Here is a 14,259-nt window from a genome sequence, read left to right as displayed (position 1 = left end):
ATAGCAGAGAGAGAGGGAGGGATAGCAGAGAGAGAGGGAGGGATAGCAGAGAGAGAGGGAGGGATAGCAGAGAGGGAGGGGGGATAGCGGGGGGGGGGATAGCAGAGAGGGAGGGGGTGATAGCAGAGAGAGGGATAGGAGGGAGACAGAGGGATAGGAATGAGGGGATAGGAGAGGGAGGGATGGGAGAGAAAGGGGATAATAGGGGAGAGAGAGGGATAGGAGAGGGGGGGGATAGGAGAGAGAGAGAGGGGGCGATAGGAGAGGGAGGGGGGGACGGCAGGGGGATAGGGGAGAGAGGGGGGATAGGAGAGAGGGGAGGGATAGAGGAGAGAGAGAGGGGGGGATAGAGGAGAGAGAGAGGGGATAGGAGAGAGAGAGAGGGGATAGGAGAGAGAGAGAGGGGATAGGAGAGAGAAAGGGGGATAGGAAACGGGGGGATAGAGGAGAGAGGGGGGGATAGAGGAGAGAGAGGGAGGGATAGAAGAGAGAGGGGGATAGGAGAGAGACGGATAGGGGAGAGAGAGGGATAGGAGGGAGGGGGAGAGAGGGATAAGAGGGAGGGGGAGAGAGGGATAGGAGGGAGGGGGAGAGAGGGATAGGAGGGAGGGGGAGAGAGGGATAGGAGGGAGGGGGAGAGAGGGTTAGGAGGGAGGGGAGAGAGGGTTAGGAGGGAGGGGGAGAGAGGGTTAGGAGGGAGGGGGAGAGAGGGTTAGGAGAGAGGGATAGGGAGGGGGAGAGAGGGATAGGAGGGGGAGGATAGGGAGAGACAGAGAGGGATAGGAGGGGAGAGAGGGAGGGATGGGGAGAGAAAGGGGATAATAGGGGAGAGACAGGGAAAGGAGGGAGAGAGAGAGGAATAGGAGGGCGGAGAGAGAGAGGGGTAGGAGAGTGAGGGTTGAGAGAGACAGAGGGAGGGATAGGAGGGAGGGTAGCAGAGAGAGAGGGAGGGATAGGAGAGGGGGGAGAGAGGAGGGGGATAGAGAGAGTGGGGGATAGGAGGGAGAGAGTGAAAGGGATAGGAGGGAGACAGAGGGATAGGAGAGAGGGATAAGACAGGGATAGGAATGAGGGGGATAGGAGAGGGAGGGATAGGAGGGGGGATAGGGGAGAGAGGCAGGATATGGGAGAGAAAGGGGTTAATAGGGGAGAGAGAGGGAAAGGAGAGGGAGGGATGGGAGAGAGAGGGGATAGGGGAGAGTGGGGGGGATAGGAGAGAGGGGGGGGATAGGGGAGAGAGAGAGGGGGGGATAGGGGAGAGAGAGGGGGGGATAGCAGTGAGAAAGGGGGGATAGGAAACAGAGAGGTGGGGGATAGAGGAGAGAGAGGGAGGGGATAGGAGAGAGAGGGAGGGATAGGAGGGAGGGGGAGAGAGGGATAGAAGAGAGAGAGGGAGGTATAGGAGAGAGAGGGCGGGATAGGAGAGAGTGAGAGGGATAGGAGGGAGAGAGATATAGGAGGGAGAAAGTGAGAGGGATAGGAGAGAGACGGAGGGATAGGAGAGAGGGATAAGAGAGACAGAGAGGGATAGGAGGGGGACAGAGAGGGATAGGAATGAGGGATAGGAGAGAGAGGGAGGGATAGGGGAGAGAAAGGGGATAACAGGGAGAGACGGAAAGGAGGGAGAGAGAGAGGGATAGGAGGGAGAGGGGATAGGAGGGGGGAGAGAGAGGGGATAGGAGAGGGTTGAGAGAGACAGAGGGAGGGATAGGAGGGGGGGGATAGGAAACAGAGGGGGGGAATCCCCTATATGAAGAGGAGGGAAGGGTGGGAGTTGGAAAGGACAGAGTGGGGGAGAGAGAGGAAAGGGAGATATGGGGAGGGCAATGAGAGGAAAAGGGGAGTGTGGGTATGGGCTTGGTGGGGGAACGGGATGGGTGGGGAGGGTCTAGGAGGGGGTATGAAATGGTCCAGTGGAGGTGAGGAGGAGGGGTGTACTGGATGGTGGGGGGGGGTGCGAGAGAGGAGAGTGGTGAAGGGAGGGGAGGGGTGGGGACAGGGAGTCGGGAGGGGTGGATGGGAGGACTTAGAAGAAGGAAGAGAAGAGAGTGGGTGAGAGGAGGAGGCGTGGAGATGTAGATGACAAGGAGCATTTGGGACAGGGAGATGACAGGAGAGGAAGGTGGAGTGGAAATGGTAGGGAAGTGTGCAAGCACAGAGTTGGGAGAGTGAGCTTGGGGTGGGCAAGTTGCAAATGTTCTAGCAGCTGAATCCTAAAATTGTATAGCAACCCTACAGATATTTTACAACCCCACCCAAATACGTAAACGATATAGGCATTTGCTTCAGGAGGCTATCTGGGCACCTGAGGACGTTTGACAATGCTTCTCCATGGATTCTGGGAGTTATTCTCAAGAAAACAGGACTGGTACCTTACATGGTGAAAACCAGGGAGGACGCCTTAAAGAAGCATTTAGGTCACCTTGCTCACAATGAATCTTACACTGGGGCAATTAAGTTCATAAGACATAGGAGCAAAATTAGGCCATTCGGCCCATTGAATTTTCTCTGTCATTTGGTCATGGCCGATATGCTCCTCATCCCCAGTTTCCTGCCTTCTCCCCATAACCCTTGAACCCGTTACCGATTAAAATTGTTTCTATGGATGTGCCACCATCAGCGTCCTTCACACCAGCCGGTGGATGGGAAACTCCACCCTGTTAACTCAAGAGCCAATCATCTGGATGATGATTCTCGCTCGGATACAGAGACACAGGCAACGGACATGCAGTCAGAGGTTGACCGAAGATGGGCCGCCTAGTAGTGGTTTTACTATACAATCTATAATAAACTATGTTCCTTTCCCATGTATATATTGACCGTGAAGGTAACCTTGTGATAGACAGTAGTGAAGAGTCCATTAGTGGATTTATCAACTAGTATGTCAAGGAAAGAGAGCTTGTTAGACTGCTCCATTTTAAAAGTGAATTTGAGCACACAATGGAGAGTATTAAGTAAGGTGTGTAAAGAAATCTCCATGCTTGACTGCAGATTCAAAGATCAAAAGTGTATCATCAATGCTGTTAGCGGAATAGGCAGTCACCTGTTATTACACAATCCCCTACAAGTGATGGAGATGAGACCAAAGGCAAAGAGACGGAGGAGGCCCCATCGTAATGGGAACAAGGGGGAATCCTCGGACTTGGGAAGAGGGTGGTGTAGTATCCCTGTGGGGCTCGCTGAATATGAGTTCCCTTGGTAGCAGGCAGCTGGAGCTCATTATCTGAGCCTTTTAACAGAAGTGCAGTTCCAGGTGGGGACTAATGTGTACACCACTGTGGTGGTTTTACTATACAATCTATAATAAACTATGTTCCTTTCCCATCAGGCTTCCTGAGCCATTCCAAATCCCAATGTATATATTGACCGTGAAGGTAACCTTGTGATAGACAGTAGTGAAGAGTCCATTAGTGGATTTATCAACTAGTATGTCAAGGAAAGAGCTTGTTAGACTGCTCCATCTGAAAAGTGAATTTGAGCACACAATGGAGAGTATTAAGGTGTGTAAAGAAATCCTTATGCTTGACTGCAGATTCAAAGATCACAAATGTATCTTGTATGTAGTGGAAGCATGCAGAGGGTAGAAAGTTAGGGCTCATTCCATCAAAGATGCGTTTCTCACAGAAACTGACCAAAATGTTAGCGAGTGCCATACAGAGAGGGGATCCCATGGCCACACCACCTATTTGAGTATACATGTTGTCATGGAGAGAAACATGCTGATTTTCAGTCAGATCCAGATACTTCATCATTTTGTGACAAGATTCCGTCCTTTTTTGTCATGATGTAACAAATGTAACAATCCCAGTGGATGTTATAACTGGAAGGGCAGATCCCAGAATGGAACCCTGCCTCAAAAGATTAATGTTTGATTTGTGTTTATAAAATGTGGAAGAACTGAGTCACTGGATTACTAGTTTTAACAAGAAGAAAAAAGCATTTATTAAACTTGAAAAGTTGGATTATTATACAATCTTCCTTTACTCTCCCCTTAGCCTAACAAATACACACTTAAAAGTGAAGCAGAAGTTTTGTTTAAAAGAGCCATTTTTAAAACCGGGACTGGATTTCAGAATGCAAACCACTAAGGGAAAGCATTATCATGAGAGAATATTTTAAAGCATATTTTGAGAGTGAAGTTTAGAAACTCTCACATGACAAATCACCTGGGGGTATTCTGAGGAGAAAACCACAGACACTAACATGGGTTCAGAGCAGAGTGTGTGCATTTGACCACAGCCAATCTTTGTGCTTATAAAGGACTTTGTGTTAATGGGTTCATTGTAGCTTAAAATGTATTTTGTAATCTGTGTTAATCTTAAAATATTTCTGGTCTATCATGATCCAATGCTTTTCCAACTCTCAAAGACTTTACTGAACAGTAATCTATTCCATTAACTCCAAACTTAGGATACTTCTCTTCATTTCTCTACTTTCCTTAACTAGCTGGACTTTAGGTCTCTGGAATCTGTTTTCTAACAATGGTTAGCATTGCTGCCTCATAGCGCCAGGGACCTGGGTTCAATTCCAACCTCAGGTCACTGTGTGAAGTTTGCACATTCTACCTGTGTCTGTGTGGGTTTCCTCTGGGTGCTCCGGTTTCCTTCCACTGTCTAAAGATGTGTGGGTTAGATTGATTAGCCATGCTAAATTGCCCCTTAGTGTCACAGGGACTAGCTAGGGTAAATGGGTGGGGTTATGGGGATAGGGCCTGGTGGAATTGTGGTTGGTGCTGACTTGATGGGCTGAATGGCCTCCTGCACTTTAGGGATTCTATAATTATCCATTACTCTATAGTATGGCTTTTACTCTAACAAGACTGAGAAATATTCCCCCTTTAGCCTTCTAAAACCAACTGCTTCTAGCAGAGTTGTGAAAGCTACCTTCTTTCTACCACCTATCTCCAACTGAAATCAAGCCAGCTAAAGTAAAACTCAAAAACTTCTCTATCTTACAAGGCCCTAGTTGCTAAGCAATCACTGCCCTTTCTGAGCACAATAGAATTACAGCTGGAATTGAAATGAGCCCCCAACATATAAATACCTTTGCCTAGGCACAGAAACATTAAATTCACTTAAAACTTTACTGTATTTCTAATGTTCACCAATGCAAATATACATCACTCTAAACTACCTTTATTTTCCAAACACAACATGGCACAAATACTGATTGCTTCCTTCAGCAAATCCTCCATAACTAAACATTGAACAAGCACACAGACAATATATTGCTATCAAAATAGGAAATGTTGAAAAAAGCTCAACAAGTCTGACAGCATCTGTGGTGATCATTTTGAGTCACTGTGCCTCAAATTCAATACTGAGGTGAGGTTATGTTCTAATGGTATTATTGCTAGACCATTAATCCAGAAACTCAGCTAACGTTCTGGGATCCAGGTTCAAATCCCACCACAGTAGATGGTGGAATTTGAATTCAATAAAAAATACCTGGAATTAAGAATCTACTGATGACCATTAATTGATTGTTGGAAAAATCCATCTGGTTCACGGATATCCTTTAGAGAAGGAAATCTGCCATCCTTACTTGGTCTGGCCTACATGGTTCCCAAAGTCACAGAATATGGTTGACTCTCGACTGCCCTCTGAAATAGCCTAACAAGCCACACAATTCAAGGGCAACTAGAGATGGATAATAAATGCTGGCCAGCCAGCATTGCCCATATCCCACAAATGAATAAAAAAAAGCCAGCCCTTGATTTTAGCCCTGAGAAAGAGTCACATGGGCTCAAAACAGCTATATTTCTCTCTCTGCCGATGATGCCACACCTGCTGAGCTTTTCCTCTGTTTCCTGAATTTCCTCTATTTATTTCAGATCTTTTGTATCTCCAGTATTATGCTGTTAGCATATTAATGCTGTCAAAATGTTGGTTGCATGTAGTCTGTGCAAAGGTGAAGGAATCCATTATATATTTTTGTAATTAAGTAGTATTAGATGTAGCAATATGGGAAGCAGAGAAGTCAAATATGGGAAATATACTGGTGTTATTGGATCTGCTGCTTGCCCTCTTTGTTTTCAGGAGCTGAGAAATGCAATACAGGTGTTATGGTCTAACCACACATTTTTCATCATATATATGGATATGGGAATTTACAATGGGAAAAAATTGAGAAGAAGTGGGCAAGTAAAATTTTTAGATTAGAGTGGATTCTATTTTTTGTGTAAGACTACTGTACCTGTTGAATATGGATTTTAATAATATTTACAGCCTTTAAACTGATTTCAATGAATTGCAACTGGCCACAGAGGTCATAAAACAGTCTAACAGAACAATGCCAACAATTTATATTCTCTACATAGAATTTAAGTATTAGTGTCACAAGTCAGCTTGCATTAACATTGCAATGAAGTTACTGTGAAAATTTCCGAGTCGCCACACTCCGGCGCCTGTTCGGGTACACCGAGGGAGAATTTAGCATGGCCAGTGCACCTAACCAACATGACTGTGGGAGGAAACCGGAGCATCCAGAGGAAACTCATGTAGACACAGGGAGAAAGTGCAGACTTCACACACTGACCAAAGCTGGGAATTGAATCCAGGTCCCTGGCGCTGGAAGGCAGCAGTGCTTGCCACCATACTGCCCTGGACAGCTGGGATTTGGGATAAGGAAAATTTAGCTGCCAAAGGGCCTCAAATTGGCAGATTGCCTTGTTTTGAAATCATTAATTTTATAACAGCGAGAATATCTTTCATGAATGTCATTGTCAAATTTCAAGCTAGTAGCCTAATAGTGCTGTTGCACAAAGTCATAGGATGTGATACCTATAGAATGAATCTTTCCACATTACATCAGCTGAAGGGGAGGTGGGAAGAGGTTAAGGAGCAAGGAATCTAAATAAACATTTTTTTCTGGTCAATTCAATAATATCCATTGTGAGGCTAAGGCACAAACAGGTTTTTGACCTATCTTGCCCTCTGGGATGTGTTGGAAGTTTATAAACAATAAAAACTTTCAAAACATCACATGTGATGGTCAGAGAATACTCTGACACTTGGTCTGAATTGAAGATCATGGGAACAAATTAAGTTTAATGTACTGTTTTCCTTCCTAAATTCTAAAGCGTTTAGTAATTTGATTTAAAAAAAAGCCAACCAGAGATTTGATTTTTCACTTGTGCCTTTGGGTTCCAAGTTTTCCTACCTAGGTTTGATGGTTGGAATTAATCACCCTTGGGTCTGCAGAAGTGTTGGGATTTGATTGGCATGCAACTAGCACAGCAATTTGCGATATAGGTCTTGGGATATAAAACAGCAAGTTGTTGCCAAAGGGTATAACAGATTTTGTTTCCTCTGGAGCTCTACCATGGAAGCAGATGTCCAATAACTTTTCTTTTACCTCTGTGTAATCTTTTCGTCTGTTTCATATTCTCTCAGGTATGTGATTGGCTCTTATGCAGATGTGTGGGTAGATAAAAATAAATCTCTTGTTGCAATGGCTCCATCTACTGTGTATTTTTAAAATTGGAATGAGCAAAGAGCAGCTACAGTACCAAACATGAGTAAGATCTCTATACCTCCATACTTCACTCTACCTTTGAATCAATTGCGATACAAAAGTGTTCACACTTGCCTAACTGAGAATTTTTTTTAAGATCACTGCTGGCAACTATATATTGAGGAACATGATTTCTTCCTATCTGTATTGCTTCTTGGCCTTATGGCTAAGATCTACGCTGTAATTCTACCGCCCCGCCCCACCCCACCCCACCCCACCCCACCATTGAACCGAAGCGGGCAAGGGGTGGATAACAGAAATGTCTTGAACTTGGGCTCGCTCAAGCAAGGCCATAAAATCCCGTCGCATGGGTAGAATCAAGCCTGATATCCAGTGTAATGTCTGTTCTTGTCAGCTTGGATCTAGTATGTCTCCTTTGTGGGGACCATGTATTGGATTTATTTTAAATTTGAATTGGCTTTTGGAGCAAGCAAGGAGGTGGATTAAGGGCTTACGCTGTCCATGCTGCACATTCGCTTTGTAACCCTGAGAAAGGAGAACAAGTTTTAAAAAACTGTATGATAGGGTCCTAATCTTTGAAATTGGTTATAATATTTTTTGTGTTGCAAGATTGCTCCTGAGAATCTAATCAAAGAAAGGATAATCCATACCAGTAATCAGAACAGAATGCAACATTGGTTTCTCACGTTTTCTTTTGCTTTGCCAAAGAAGAGAATTAAATACCACATAAGACAACACAAACAAAATGTTCTCACATGCACTCGGTACAGATTAGACCTTATTGCCAGCCGGGATTTTGCATACATTCCATGGATAAATAGACCAGCTACAAGTCAACTTTGTCAGCTTGCATGGCAATGAAGATTGTTTGATCTGGTTGTTTTATTCACCTGTTTAATAAAACACTTCCAAATCAAGGCTTTATATCAATGATAATGTAAGGAATATTTTGCATATCAACTACCCTATCTGTATTAAACCCCTATTCAATTAAATTGAGATTCCATAGCCCAAAGACTTGAAATGATTTTCAACAGTTTCAGATTATTAATATGAAACTTAAAATTGCCAAAATTGTAATCCAGTCTGGGATTTATCTTTTAGTGAATATTGAGGGTTAGCCCTAGTGACAGTACTGATGAGGCTGCTGTGCAAATTAAGGAACATTTTCTGCAATTATATGATTTTTCCACAATCCTCAAGATTCAGGAGACAATTCATGAAAAGAGTTTCAATAAGCAATACTTTACAGACCAGGGTTTGTTTCTTATTTCCTTATTCTGTGCATAATCACAAATATTTATCGCACTAAATCTTATCACAATAATTCCACTGGAGAGTTTTTCCAGTGGGAGGCTCAGCAGCATTGACAGGGATACAAGGGAGCCAAAATTCAAAGTTAAATGGGTTTTGCTCCACCATGATTGAGGAAATATCACCAATGACTTCATATAATTATAAACTCAAAATCTAATCAATAATCATCTCACAATCTAGAATGAAGCTATCCTCTCATCCTACATGCTTTCAGATATGTCTTACATGAAATCCTGTAGAACTAAAATTTGATACTATTGCAGTGAACGATCCAAGAGCAAGTCATTTGTTCTTTTCGCCATGCTTCACAGTCCAGCACTTTGCTGTTTCCCATAGCATAATCCAATTTTCAATTTCAACAGGAAATGAGCAAAGTGACAATGAAAAAGAACATGCGAGTTGTTTTCCTATTGCCCTCTTTATGTGTGCTTAGAGGAAACAAAAATTCTCTTTCTGAAAGATCCTCTGCCTGTAAGTAAACGATGTCCCTCAACACTCTAGTTCTTCTGCCATCATCACTGAAAATTTGCATGTTCTGCTGTTGTCTATGGCTCCTAACACTGAGAATGGGACTCTTTGCTGGCACTGGGACAACTCCCCAAAGGGCAAAAACAACCAACCACTGAGGTCTCAATTGACCCTGCTATCCTGATTCCACAGTAAGAAATCTCACAATGTCAGGTTAAAATCCAACAGGTTTATTTGGTAGCAAAAGCCACTAGCTTTCGGAGTGCTCGCTGCTCCTTCGTCAGGTGGGTGGGATTTCAGTTCACAAACATGGCATTATAAAAACACAAACTCAATTTACAAAATAATGGTTGGAATGCAAGTCTTTACAGGTAATCAAGTCTTAAAGGTACTGACAATGTGAGTGGAGAGAGGGTTAAGCACAGGTTAAAGAGATGTGTATTGTCTCCAGCTGGGACAGTTAGTGAGATTTTGGAAGCCCAGGCAAGTCGTGAGGGTTACAGATAGTGTGACATGAACCCAAGATCCCGGTTGAGGCCATCCTCATGTGCGGAACTTGGTTATCAGTCTGTGCTCAGCGACTCTGCGCTGTCGTGTGTCATGAAGACTGCCTTGGAAAACGATTACCCGAAGATCAGAGGCTGAATGCCCGTGACCACTGAAGTGTTCCCCAACAGGAAGAGAACACTCCTGCCTGGTGCTTGTCGAGCAGTGTTCATTCATCCATTGTTGTAGTATCTGCATGGTCTCCCCAATGAACCATGCCTCAGGTTATCTTTTCCTGCAACATATCAGGGAGACAACATTGGCCAAGTTGCAAGAGTATGTACCGTGTACCTGATGGGTGGTGTTCTCACGTGAGATGATGGCATCCATGTCGATGATCTGGTACATCTTGCAGAAGTTGCTGTGGCAGGATTGTGTGGTGTCGTGGTCACTGTTCTGAAGGCTGGGTAGTTTGCTGCAGACAATGGTCTGTTTGAGGTTGTGCGGTTGTTTGAAGGCAAGAAGTGGGACTGTGGGGATAGACTTGGCGAGATGTTCGGCTTCGTTGATGATATGTTGAAGGCTCCGGAGAAGATGTTGTAGCTTCTCCGCTCCAGGGAAGTACTGGACAACAAAGGGTACTCTGTCCACTGTGTCCTGTGCTTGGCTTCTGATGAGGTCAGTGCAGTTTTTCGTTGTGGCGCATCAGAACTGTCAACTGATGAGTCAAGCACCCTATCCTGTTCTTATGAGTGCATCTTCCAGCATCTGGAGGTGTCTGTTGCGATCCTCCTCATCTGAGCAGATCCTGTGTATATACAGGGTTTCTCCGTAGGGGATGGGTTCTTTAACGTGTTTAGGGTGGAAGCTGGAGAAGTGGAGCATCACGAGGTTTTCCGTGGGTTTGCGGTAAAGTGAAGTGCTGAGGTGACTGTCCTTGACGGAGATGCGTGTGTCCAAGTATGCAACCGATTCTGAAGAAAAGCCTATGGTGAGTCTGATGGTGGGATGGAATTGTTGATGTCATCTTATAGTTGCTTCAATGATTGTTCACCATGAGTCCAAAGGAAGAAAATGTCATCAATGTATCTAGTGTATAGCATTGGTTGAAGGCCCTGTGCGGTGATGTGATCTTGTTCGAACCTGTGCATGAAGGTGTTGGAATATTGAGGTGCGAATTTGGTCCCCATGGCTGTTCCATGTGTCTGGATGAAGAACTGGTTGTTGAAGGTGAAGACATTGTGGTCCAGGATGAAGCGGATGAATTGTAAAATTGCATCTGGAGATTGGCAGTTGTCAGCATTGCAGCAATGCCATCGTTGTAGGGGATGCTGGTGTAAAGTGCTGATTTCTGATAATCCTGATTTCATACCATAGGTATAATTCACACTTCAGTACTTGATATGATTTTCAGTATCTTGTGCAGTGAAGTGATCTTGCCACTGCGACTGTCATATTAATAAAAGATGGTCATTTTCAGTTACTTCTACAGAATTTGTGTTACAGGTGTAAGTTTCATTCCTTTGATCAGAACGAATTAAATCATTTTTTTTCACCTAGAGGCCATGGAACACCTTGAAAGGTTCCTGATGAGTAATAGTACTCACAGCGACTACTGGCCAGGGAACCACAAACTAAAAGCCCCTTATCTTCTATTCATTTAAATAGATGGAAAAAATATATTTTGTCTCTGGTCCTCCGATTTCCCAACTGGCACTCCATCCAAGTGACACTTCTTGCTGGGAGGGCTGACTGGGAAATCAACCTTCATAGGATCACGTAAAAATAGAACATGATTAAGTATTGGCTTTGGTGGGTTGGACTGAAACAATCACAATAATTAAAGCTGGTATATTTGCATCAGTAAAAAGAATTAAAAGCTAGAGGGAAGGTTTTTGCCTAATTGTTCGTTTTCATGCTACAACTGATTCTAGTTGTTCTTTTTTGTGAAGTTACAGAAAGGATATTTGGGTGGTGAGAATCAAGGTGTGTAGTTAAAAACCATCTCGACATAACAAAGTGAAAACGTTACCTTTGCCCAGTCCACGATGGTTTAACGTCTTTCTAACAATTAATTGAATTTCTATGGCACCTTTTGGAAAATGGTGTGTTTTAAACTTTTCAATTCTCTATTGATCAGCATAAAGCAGAATCTGGATCTGTCTTGCTTCAGATACTGAAGCATATCTTGTTTTAGTGAAAACGTTTCTGCAAAGGAAGTTCCCTTTTCAGTAATGCAAATTTAATATGAAAATCAATAATCAGCAGATGTTTCCTAAACATGCAAATCTATGAATCATAGAATTAGGAATGTATACCTACACAGAGAAATTATCACATAAAAGCAAGCCTTTTGAGCAAACCAATGTAAATCTTCAGAAGAGCTGTCCTGCCCAATTTTTTTCTTAGTCACGTTATTCCCCTTTCCTTCAACCACCTAAGATACATGTTTTTAATGTTGGGATGGTCTCTGTTTCAGTCACCACATCCCTATTTGAGGGCAGCACAGTGCTATAGTGGTTAACACTGTTGCCCCAAAGTGCCAGAAACTGGGTTTGATTATGGCCTTAGATGAGGGATTTGCACATTCTCCCTGTGTCTGCTTGGTCTCCTCCGGGTGTTCTGGTTTCTTCCCACAGTCCAAGGAATGACCATGCTAAATTGCTCCTTGGGCCGGAATTTTACTGCCCCGCCCATCATGGGGATCAGAGTGGGTTCGGGGTGGACCATGGAAAAGTACGTGGACCTTGGGCAGGATTTTACAGTTTCAGGATGAGTGAGGCCATAAAACCCTGCCCTTGGTGTCCAAAGATATGTAGGTTTGGTGGATTAGCCATGGTAAATGAATGGGCTTACGGGGATGGGGGATCTGGGTAAGATGCTCTTTAGAAAATCTGTGCAGACTTGATGGGCTGAGAGGCCTCCTTTTGCACTGCAGGGATTCTCTGATTCAAATCCATTCTCTACACACCCTAGAGTAAACCACAATGAAATACATCATTCTTGTCTGTTCTGATGATAGGTTGGTTATACCTGAACTGCTTTTGTACTGACTGACCTGCTGAGTGTTTTCAGCATTTTATGCTTGTTTTTGACACCCAATATTTTAAGTTTATTCCATTCATTTGTCAGTACAGATGTGTCAAAACAGTCAATCAAATTAAAAACTTTAAAGATGCTCCATGCAGTTGTTTAATTTTTCTTCTGTCAGTTTAATATTAAGCCACAGCAGCGAATTGAAATTACTCCACTCTTACAGCTTAACGTGTTTACAAAAGCTTGTAGATCACTATGAATTGAGGGAAATTATCAACAATTATAAGGTCAATTTCTCAATTTGTTTCTAACTTTCTTCACAAAGTTCAGCAATGACTATCAAGTGATGAAAATATCAGTGATCTTCCAAGAAACTCCTTCACTATTCAGTTAATACAAGGTCCACTGATATCATCTGGCAATGATAACTAAGCACTGTTGTGTTCTGAGTATTAAAACATTTGCACAGCGAAGTGACATTTAATGCAGCATGTTAAATGGGATGATAAATGCACGCATTGTAGTGTGTGATCACAATTCCTGTGGGCAGGTAGCCATTATAAAAGGAAGGATTTTAATCTTAAAACTAACAAAGTAATTGGAATTGAGACTCGAGGCTAGACTGTGGAACATCTGTGATCCATTCCTTAATGTAATTAATCATCTTAGTTATTAATATTTTGGCTGCCTTTAATTGGAAAACAGCTTAACTACTTCCTAATAACTTTGCGGGTGAGTTTTCTTTTTAGTTCCTAAGAATAGGTAACTATTCATCCAGCCTGCTAAAAAATTTAAACAAGTGAAGAGGGCATTCAGGAGAGCTCATGCCTCCCACTGTTAATTTAATTATGCAGCCCTTCCTTGAGGCTTTTCCCTGTCTGGTTGGTACTTTGTAATGACAAAGCTGAAAAAGAAAATATTTATATTAGGCACATCGATCTCACTAAGGCAGTTTTAGCCCAATCCATATCCAGCAACTTGCTCTGAAAACTCTGCACAGAGTTTTGACAGCAGTGACAAATTCCATCATAGCAGTCGAGAACATCCACAAGATTCTGAAACAGTTAACAACATTCTAAATAAAACAACCAACAGCATTCTTTAAAAAAAGTTCCAGGATCCAGATCTTCACCAAAAAAGTAATCAATTTTGCCTTGGGCCATACCCTGTGTATCAAATTTTGTTAACACTTCTTCACTGGTCTTTTTTAGATATATTCATAGTTCACAGACTAATAGGGCAAAAACATTTACTTCCACCCATCTTCAGTGATGGGCACAAAAATGAGTTGAAAACATCAAAGTGTCCTGAAGTCAACACCAAATAATTTTAAGGTTCCTCTTGCTCTTCTACCATCCAATCCCATCATGCACCCCCCACCGCCCCTGCCCCCGCCCCTGCCCCAATATCTACCAGTACATCCATCACCTCCAGCCCAATAACTGCTAGAATATAGCTGGTAATCATGTCAAGTTC

At 43.2% G+C, this 14,259-nt stretch overlaps 1 protein-coding gene across 1 annotated transcript in view; it reads left to right on the top strand.

The window, feature by feature from the left end:
* Positions 1-10,693: 10,693 nt before the first annotated feature.
* Positions 10,694-14,259, top strand: part of LOC145358112 (adhesion G protein-coupled receptor D2-like) — a 195,434-nt gene continuing 191,868 nt past the window's right edge. The window contains exon 1 of the mRNA XM_080211784.1: positions 10,694-10,738. Coding sequence (XP_080067910.1) covers positions 10,694-10,738 — 45 coding nt within the window. The remainder of the gene's footprint in view (positions 10,739-14,259) is intronic.

Source organism: Carcharhinus amblyrhynchos, chromosome 25, assembly GCF_965287045.1.
Source record: "Carcharhinus amblyrhynchos chromosome 25, sCarAmb.v2.hapA, whole genome shotgun sequence".
Taxonomy (NCBI): Eukaryota; Metazoa; Chordata; class Chondrichthyes; order Carcharhiniformes; family Carcharhinidae; genus Carcharhinus; species Carcharhinus amblyrhynchos.
Note: the sequence above shows the minus strand (reverse complement) of the source record. Positions and strands in the feature narration are given on the sequence as shown.